General features: G+C 38.2%; 1 protein-coding gene across 1 annotated transcript; it reads left to right on the top strand.

The window, feature by feature from the left end:
- Positions 1-488: 488 nt before the first annotated feature.
- LOC131076724 (uncharacterized) lies at positions 489-7,655 on the top strand. The gene is made up of 6 exons (XM_058014036.2): positions 489-1,568; positions 2,883-3,828; positions 3,957-5,697; positions 5,834-5,908; positions 6,101-6,956; positions 7,210-7,655. Exons 1-6 carry the CDS (start codon positions 902-904, stop codon positions 7,323-7,325), a joined length of 4,401 nt encoding a protein of 1,466 aa, XP_057870019.1. The 5' UTR covers positions 489-901; the 3' UTR covers positions 7,326-7,655.
- Positions 7,656-8,478: the final 823 nt, after the last annotated feature.

The following is an 8,478-nucleotide window of genomic DNA, read 5'->3' as shown; positions in this document are numbered from 1 at the left end:
ATTGAAATTTCATGCACACATCTTATTATTATTCTTATTATTATTTTTTTGTGAAGACCATCACACTATTAACTCTACTCTACTATAAAATAATTAATAGAATTTATGTCTCTAACTTATAATAATGTTAATTTTATTGTATAGTTGTTTATTTTGAGTGTTAGTTAAATCTATTGATACAAAATCATTGTAAATCTGAAAATCAACCTAAAAAGTTAATAATAAACAAATTTAAATTGTAAAACACAGTCTAAAATTAGATCTATTGATACAAAATCATTGTAAATCTGAAAATCAACCTAGAAAGTTAGTAATAAACAAATTTAAATTGTAAAACACAGTCTAAAATTAGATCTATTGATACAAAATCATTGTAAAACTGAAAATCAACCTAAAAAGTTAGTAATAAACAAATTTAAATTGTAAGACAGTCTACAATTAGGTGAAAAACAGGAAGGTCCACTTCCACTAATAAACGAATCGACTGCAGGCGTTGTTTAAAATAAAAGACGAAGGGCTGTCGTTTTAAATTCCTTCTTCCAATTTTCTTCACCCAGTTCTCTCTATTACCATTTTCAATTCCATTGAAGGAAGGAGGAGGGAAAGAACGACCAGCCAAGGCAATCGGATAACTATAATTAAAAAACAAGACAAACAAAATCCAATCTTTCTTTCGAGCATATTCATTCTTCCCTCAAATAGGGTTAGATATCTGTCAGAGGGGCAGCGCCCATTAATATTATTACATCATCATCGTCATACAGAGAGCCCATTTTTTACAGGGCTTCTTTTGGTTCTCGGAGTCGACCCCGCGACCTGTGTTGCAAAAGTTAGGGTTTCAAAGATTTGAGTCCTTTGGGTTTCAAAAAAACCTCCCGAAGAAATCTGCATTAAGTCTGCAATGCCGAGGAGTTCGCGGCATAAGCACAGGCAACACCACAAGCGTAGGGATTCGGCGGATTATTATTATTCTACGGATTCTGATAATGATGGCAGCCAAAGCCAAAGCCACAGCCATAGCCACGGGGCTGCAAAGGGTGGGAAGGGAAGGCAACAGGATACGGTAAAATTGAAGTCACCCAAGCAGGGAAATAAGGAGAAATCCAATCGGGGGTCTGTGGTTTCTGTGTCTGATGAGCGCTGGGAAGGGGGTGGCGAGAATGCGCTTTCGCTGCTGGCGTATCTGGAAAAGGATTCTAAGGCCGATTCTGATAGCTCTTGCAGGGAAGACAATCACAAGACCCGCAGGCATAAATCTAAACAGTTCGGTGCGCCCAATGGGGTTGCAGAGATTAGGGTTAGTAGTAGAAAAAGGGAAACTTTGGATAAGGACGAGGGAGGTGATAATAGAGGGAAATCTAGGGTTAAGGAAGATGTGGATTCAGGAAGCAGAAAGGAAGCCGTGGATACCAAGAAAGAGAATTCTTCTGTCTCGGTGGCGGTTCAACCTCTTCCTGCTAGGGTTTTGGAAGCAACTACTTTGAAAGAGTCTGTTGTTGCCGCTTCATCCCAAACTGCAATTGCTAACGAAGACGCTTCGTCTCAAAAGAAAGGGACCAAGGGTACAGGTTAGTTTCATTCTATCGTATTTTATAAAAAAAACTAAGGGGAATTTTGCTCTCCACAATTGACGTTGGGCGATTTAAGTCTGTATCGTGTTCTCTGTAAGAGTCATCTTACGACATATAATTGCTTATGATTGTGTGCTTGCATTAGAATTAACAGTATTCATGCAGTGTACTTAGCGTTATTGTGTCGTAGAGGTAATCGTGTGTGATGTTGCGTGCCACCTTTATTTGGTAAGTGCGTGACACTTTTGTCGCAAATTGAAGTGTTTGTGTCACATTGATATGGAGTTAGATATAGATCACACTGGAATGACCCCCTGTTTGTTGCTTCGCAATCTTTGCAAAATCTACTGTCACTTGGCTTATTGGCTGCCTTATTACGGTGACAGTGATTTAAACCTTGGTCTTGGTATTATGTCTGTAATGCCCCTGTTACCATTACACTACACATGTAATCAATTTTGTGTTCCTATAAAAAACAGCATTGTGCAGCTCTTGAACATAGAATCTAATCTGCTAAGTAAACTGGAAAAAATTGCATACCTGCATTGTATTGACATCATTTAGAATGTGAATATGATGACCTATCCCAAGGTTTTCTATTCTGTCAAGGTTCTTCAATAACATGCACATTTCTGGTGGCCTTCAATGTAGCACTGGACTATTATCCACATGGCCTCTTAAATGTGGAGTAGATCTTTGTATGCTATTTGCATTTCCTTGTATGTACTGATGTTCTTGTGTCATTTTTATCAACAAAGCATCAAGATTAGCCCAACACATTGCTGTTCTATCAGTTGTGAAAACTCCTATATTTTGAAGTTTTTCTAAACAAAGACTTAACCAAGGCAATCACGACATGTCTAAAACCATTTGAAGTGCTAGGTCATTGCATATGTACTAAACATTGGAAATAACACCTATTGCTGGAAAGTATCAAACCTGTATATATGAAGTTAACAATTAAGTTTGCTTGTATTTGTGCAACAACCTTGTGATAACTGGATGTAAGATTAATTGTTAGAGTTGTGGGAATTGCGATCTTCCTTATGAATTTGCTTAGGGTCACAATTAAATTATTAATGAAAATTGCATTTAGCTTACATGCTACAATTTGTCAAAGTTTACTTATGTCAAGCTTGCTTGTCTACCTTATTATAGAATTAAGATAGACCTTTTGAATCTTGTGAGGAGCTTACCTTTCTATCCTTTGCTTATTGGTGTGGGTTATATTTGTTGTCTTTTTCCAACGTGGCTTTTAATTTTGTAGTCAGCTTGTTATGTGTTTATTTGCTTATACGGAATTTTCTGCAGAATGGAAGCTCCAAGACGAGCTTCGTAATCCTGAGCTTGAGAAAGAGCTTGAAAACCGCATCCTTCGGCGAAGGGAGGAATCTGGTGATAGGGATAGGTGGAGGGATGGTGAGAGAGACAGGGAAGGAAAATCTTACTCTTCCAAAGATTCTCATCAAAGGGATGACAAGTACAAATCAGGGAAGCATAAGGAAGACAGATCCAGGGGTGACAGGTACAAAGATGAGAGGCAAGAAGATCAGAAGTCTAGGACTAAGAGATACAAAGAAGAATGGAATAAGGATGATATACTAAGGACTGACAAGTACAAAGATGACAAGCAAAGGGATGAAAAACCTAAGGAAGACCGTCATAAGGATGCAAGACAGAAGGATGATAGGCATAAAGAACTGGAACATAGAGAGGATAAATGTAAAAATGACAAAAACAAAGCTGACAAGAATAAGGAAGGTAAGTTAGAAGATGGGTGTAAGGAAGAAAAGTATAGAGAAGATAGGTACAAGGATGAAAAACATAGATTTAAGAGCAAAGATGAGAAGTATCAGGAGAAGTTATCTCAAGAGTGCACTGTTGACATATGTGATAGTAAATGCTCAAAGGATGAATCTAGGCAAAGACGCCATTTTAAGGAAAACAACTATTATGATAGTGACCAAGAGAATAGTTCATACTATAATGATCAGAATCTGGATCGGAATGATTCTCGTGATAAGGATCAGTTATCTCAGAAACCAGATGTATCTAGCCTAGGTAGGTCCCATGAATTCAGAAAGTCCCCTTCTGAAAAGGAATGCAGAGAAACCGGTAGAGTTTGTGAAGATGAAGCATCAGTTCAGGAAATATTGCCTGGTGACACTCGAGGCTCCAATGTAGTTGATGCTGCTGCAGTTCATAATCGTCAAAAAAGAGCACATGATGGTCCAAACATTGGTAGGGAACAGAAGAGGTAATGTATGGTATAATGTTATTCAAATATAATTTATTTTTCATTGTCGTAGCTAAAGAGGGCAAAGCAAGAGGCACAAATCATAAAATACAGGGGTTAATAATCAATCATATTTCTTGATTTCTCAGGATGAAAGCTATAGAAGGCAGAACGGAGTACAAAGATGCTTTATTGGAAGAGAGGGTTTCACTTGGTAGGGACAGCCAAGCTTCAAAGAAGAAGATTGAGGAACATTTTGACCATCCCAAACAACTAGCTGTTATTTCCACAAGGACCACAACTAAAAGGTCCCTGGACAACCAAAGAGGGGAATCGCCTCCAGGAAGCGCAAACAGTTCCTTTAATTCAAGTGGATGTCTTTCACCATTACAGGTGAGAGATCGATCCATATCTCCATCTAGTCGTAATAAGAAACATGTGTCTCATGAGAAGATGACCAAAAGAAAGAGAGTGGAGCATGGTTTTAGCAGTCCTATTGTGCGGCGAGAAGAAATGGATAGATCTAGGAGTTCAGACAGATGCAAGCAACATTCAAGCCGTCAAGTTGAAGTAAGGCACAGGAATGCTGGTGTTGATTTGAAGGACACTTTTACTTCTAGAGGCAGGTCTCGAAGTACAGACAGGGCTTGCAGCACTAAATTAGAGAACTCAAACATTGATAGGTTCTCCAGAGCTCCTTCTGTACATGGTGGGAATTTGAGAGGTGGTGGGCAAGAGGAGGATGCTTCAGCTGTTGACCACTATTCGATGCGACCTTTCACAGTTTCTGGTGAGGGAGCCAAAACTCCATGTCATATGGACGAGGTCACTTCTAATAAATCTGGATGGTCATCACATAATATCCAAAATACCAGGTCAGAAGGGTTTCCTGTGCAGCAGCGCACACCTCCTTTTCCTGTTCGACCTTCTGGTCACCTTCCTCCTCCTCCTCCCTTTAGGCCTGGAGTTGATAATCCTTCTGTTCTGGGTCGATCGAACAGTACTTTTGAAGATGGGCCGTGTTCTAGAGATCAAGGAAGAGCTGACTGGAATGCTAATGCCCCCTTTAATAGATGCGATGTTAAAGGAGGTGTCAGAAACTGGAATCCACAAGTTCATGGACCTGGTGCAAGTAATTTTTTTATGTCTTTTAAGCATCAGCCCGCTGGGCTTCCACCTGCAACATTTCATAATATGGGGCAACATCTTGGGCCACCCTTATTTAGAGGATTAAGACCACCCTCAGATATGAGCCATGGTGGAGTTCCATATCATATGTGGGAAAATGGAGATCGCAACCTTTCTCATAATGGTGCTTTTGGTTGGCAGAGACAAATTGAGGATGTCTGTGGTACTCATGTTCAAGGCTCTTTTAATGCATGGGATGGATATGTTGAAGAGTCTGCAATGTATCTTCGTCGAGATTGGTATCAATATGGACAAGGAATGGGTAACCGGGGCTGGGATAGGCCAACAGGCACTGGGAAAGGACATAGAAATGACACAAACACAGATTTCCCCCATAAGGAATCAGAATTTCATGGTAATTATACTGCAGAAGAATCTTGGGGTGGGATTCAAGATTCCCAAGAGCGGCACAAGAAATTTAAAAAGGTAAGGTCACCTGAAAATGATCAGATAAAAAAATCTGATGGGATTTCCCCAAAGTCCATTACAAAAATACCATCTCTGTCATCTGAAACAAAGAAGACAAATAAATATACATGTGACGGAATAAAGTTTTATTTATCAAGATTGGACATATCACAAGAATTGGCAGGCCCAGATCTTTACAATCAGTGCATCACCATAATTGGCAGAGAACAGAATGATAATTCTTGCAAAGCTGATTTCACTACAGATATGTCCTCTGAAGATCACCACTTAGAGGTGGTACTTTATTAAGTGCATGTTTTATTAGCTTTCATATTTTTTGTTGTTCTTTTAGCAGGTTATTATTTGTTTTTTGAAACAATATTTTGTTGACTAAAAAAGTTTCGTTGGCTGTCATCATATGGAATACCAGGTCGATACTGATGCAGATAATCTCATTTCCAGTTTTGATTTACGGCGAGCAGTTTTCTCTACATTGCCTGAGCATGTACATTTTGTTCATCTTGCACCCCATTTTGTTTTATTCTGTTATTTGATTTCAAATAATTAAATAGAAGATTTCAATTTCTTTTTTTGATTTTTCTGATAAGTGTATATATGAATGTTGCGGAGAAAAAGTGACGCGCTCCTTGTTTTGTTGCAAAATATGACTTCTGACCATTAGTGCTAAAATCTGCAGCATACACAGCGAACTTTAAACCTTTACAATAAGGCAAGTAAGCAGAGTCAGAATGCTGCCACTGTTGATATTTCTGCAAATATTCAAACAACTTCTACAGATCAAATTGACAAATCATTTGCAGCTGTTTTACGAAGTGAAGAAGGGTCACGTATGGCAGATAATGAGAAGCCCTTGGTTGAAATGGTTGAGGATCTAAAGCCTGAAATTCTTTCTTTACAACATGAATACATTAGCCCAGAGACTAAGATAGCACATTTTCTTGATGCTGCACAACAGAATGATACGAAGAGGGGTCCAGAAGTTTCTGAAACAGCTTTTAAACTGGTGGATTCTCATGATCAAGGCAAATTTTCCTATGATGCAAATGGAGGAGAAATTTCTAAACAACAGGATGAATATGTTTTACCAGAGATTATGAAACAAAGTGGGAACGGGTTAGATGACAGCATGGGGCCTACTGTTTTGACAGGGGACAGAAACTGTTCAGTCAGCCATTTTCCATCTGTAGACAGTTATAACTTTCTGGGAAATGCAAAGAATTCTGGTTCAGTTACATGTATTGGAACTGATTCCATTGACAGTAAAGATGACGTGGAAAAGGCTGATGTGAAACATGTTGAAGATGCAAGCTGTTCTTCCAAGACCTGGCTCTCAAAAACACCAACTTATGACTGTATATCCTGTGCAAGGAGTGAATATGTAGGGTTCAATGGACTTTGTTTACAATGTCAGGGTGGAAATCAACCAATTGCCGATGAATGTCATGATACCCCAATCCAGCAAAGTGAATCACTTGAACAATCAAAGCTTTTTCACGATGAAGCATTGAAGTTTGACTTTGTTGATTCTAAAGGTAAGAATAGGGAATGCCAAAGTCAATATAGTCTTACTGGAAATACAAGTTGAGACAATTTAAATGTTTTTACCCTCTTATGGTCTTTTTCCCTCATAAGAGCATGTCTTGTATGCATTGCTTCCCTGGCCAACTTATTTTTAAGGTCACAGAAAGCTTTCTCCTTTCTTGGAGTCTCTCATAATTGTACATAACCTGGTTGGGAGAGGTGTAATCAATTCTTTGCTGATGTTGCATGGTTTTGTTTGGGCAGAGCTAGTTTCAGCTGCCTGTATCGTGCATATCTTGAGGGAAGTTTCTTTTCATGTCGGGTTGCCAGCAATTCGACTGCCACATTTGGTTGAGGTGGCAATCGCAAATGTTTCATAGTTTTGCAGGAAAATCCTCGAGAGCTGAATATCAATCATCTTTGCACTTCAAATTTAGTTCAAGGATGATTTGTATAATTAATGTATAAATTAGCATTTTAGTCTCAATTCTATTATTTTTTAATTTTTCAAGTACAGGCATTGCATTCTCAGTTCTTGAGTTGGTCGTCAGTGCATTGAAGCTGACAAAATACACCAAGATCAATTAATATATCTTGGTCCAAATAGTGCATCAAATTGCACTATACCAGTAAATGTGAAGCTAAACTCTATACAGGATGCTGCATGTGATCTAAAACGTTTTCGGAATGTTTAGCTTTGTTTTTGTTTACTAGAATTGGTTTAGGAACATTCTATTCGTTAGTTTTTCTGATATTGGAATTCCATTCTATTCAGGAAAAGTCGATTTAGAGTTAAGATTAATGTCAGAGTGCTTTCTTTCTGATGAATGCCTTGAGAAGACTTTTAGGCATGTTGCTTTTTTATTGAGACACTCTCTCTCACGAGGATTTTTAGGTAAGATTGATTCATGGATTGAAGGGAATTTAATCATTTTTATTTTATGAAGTCCGTTGTCAAGATACTCGTAATGTCCAGAGAATCAATGACATGATTACAGAAACACCAAATAGTCTGGAAACTTAAATCTAAAACTAAATTATAAAACTGAGAAAGAAACATTGAAGCTATATGTAGAAGAAAGAGTAACGGGCTCCAAAAGATGAGAATGGCCAAAGAAACATGATTAAGAACAACCCCAGCTGACAGTAAAATCTAGGTTGCGTCCGAGATTGGTTTTACAATGGTATGCTGGAGATCCTCAACAGTAGCATGGTAAGTGCATGTGGTTATGTTTCCACTAAATTTGTAAGCATAGTGGGCCCACAAATTGCTTACAAACCTGACTCATTCTGATGTGTCTAAGTACTGTATTTCTTGTTTTGCATGTTTGTAGGGATTGCTTTGGAAACAACCCAAGGCTGTTGATCGCCTAAAGCAATTTCACCGTTTGATTACTTTTTGTTCATGGTTGTGACAAACAAAGTATTTTGTAAGTAGAGAAGTTCTATAGTTTTTCAACTCAAATTCAGCTTTTTTACTGCATTATAAAGAGGTTGGGAAATTAGTGATTTTAGTACTTGAATTCCTTCGTA

This window comes from Cryptomeria japonica, chromosome 10, assembly GCF_030272615.1.
Source record: "Cryptomeria japonica chromosome 10, Sugi_1.0, whole genome shotgun sequence".
NCBI classification, from domain to species: Eukaryota; Viridiplantae; Streptophyta; class Pinopsida; order Cupressales; family Cupressaceae; genus Cryptomeria; species Cryptomeria japonica.
The sequence above is the reverse complement of the archived record's forward strand: the minus strand, read 5'-3'. Positions and strand labels throughout refer to the sequence as shown.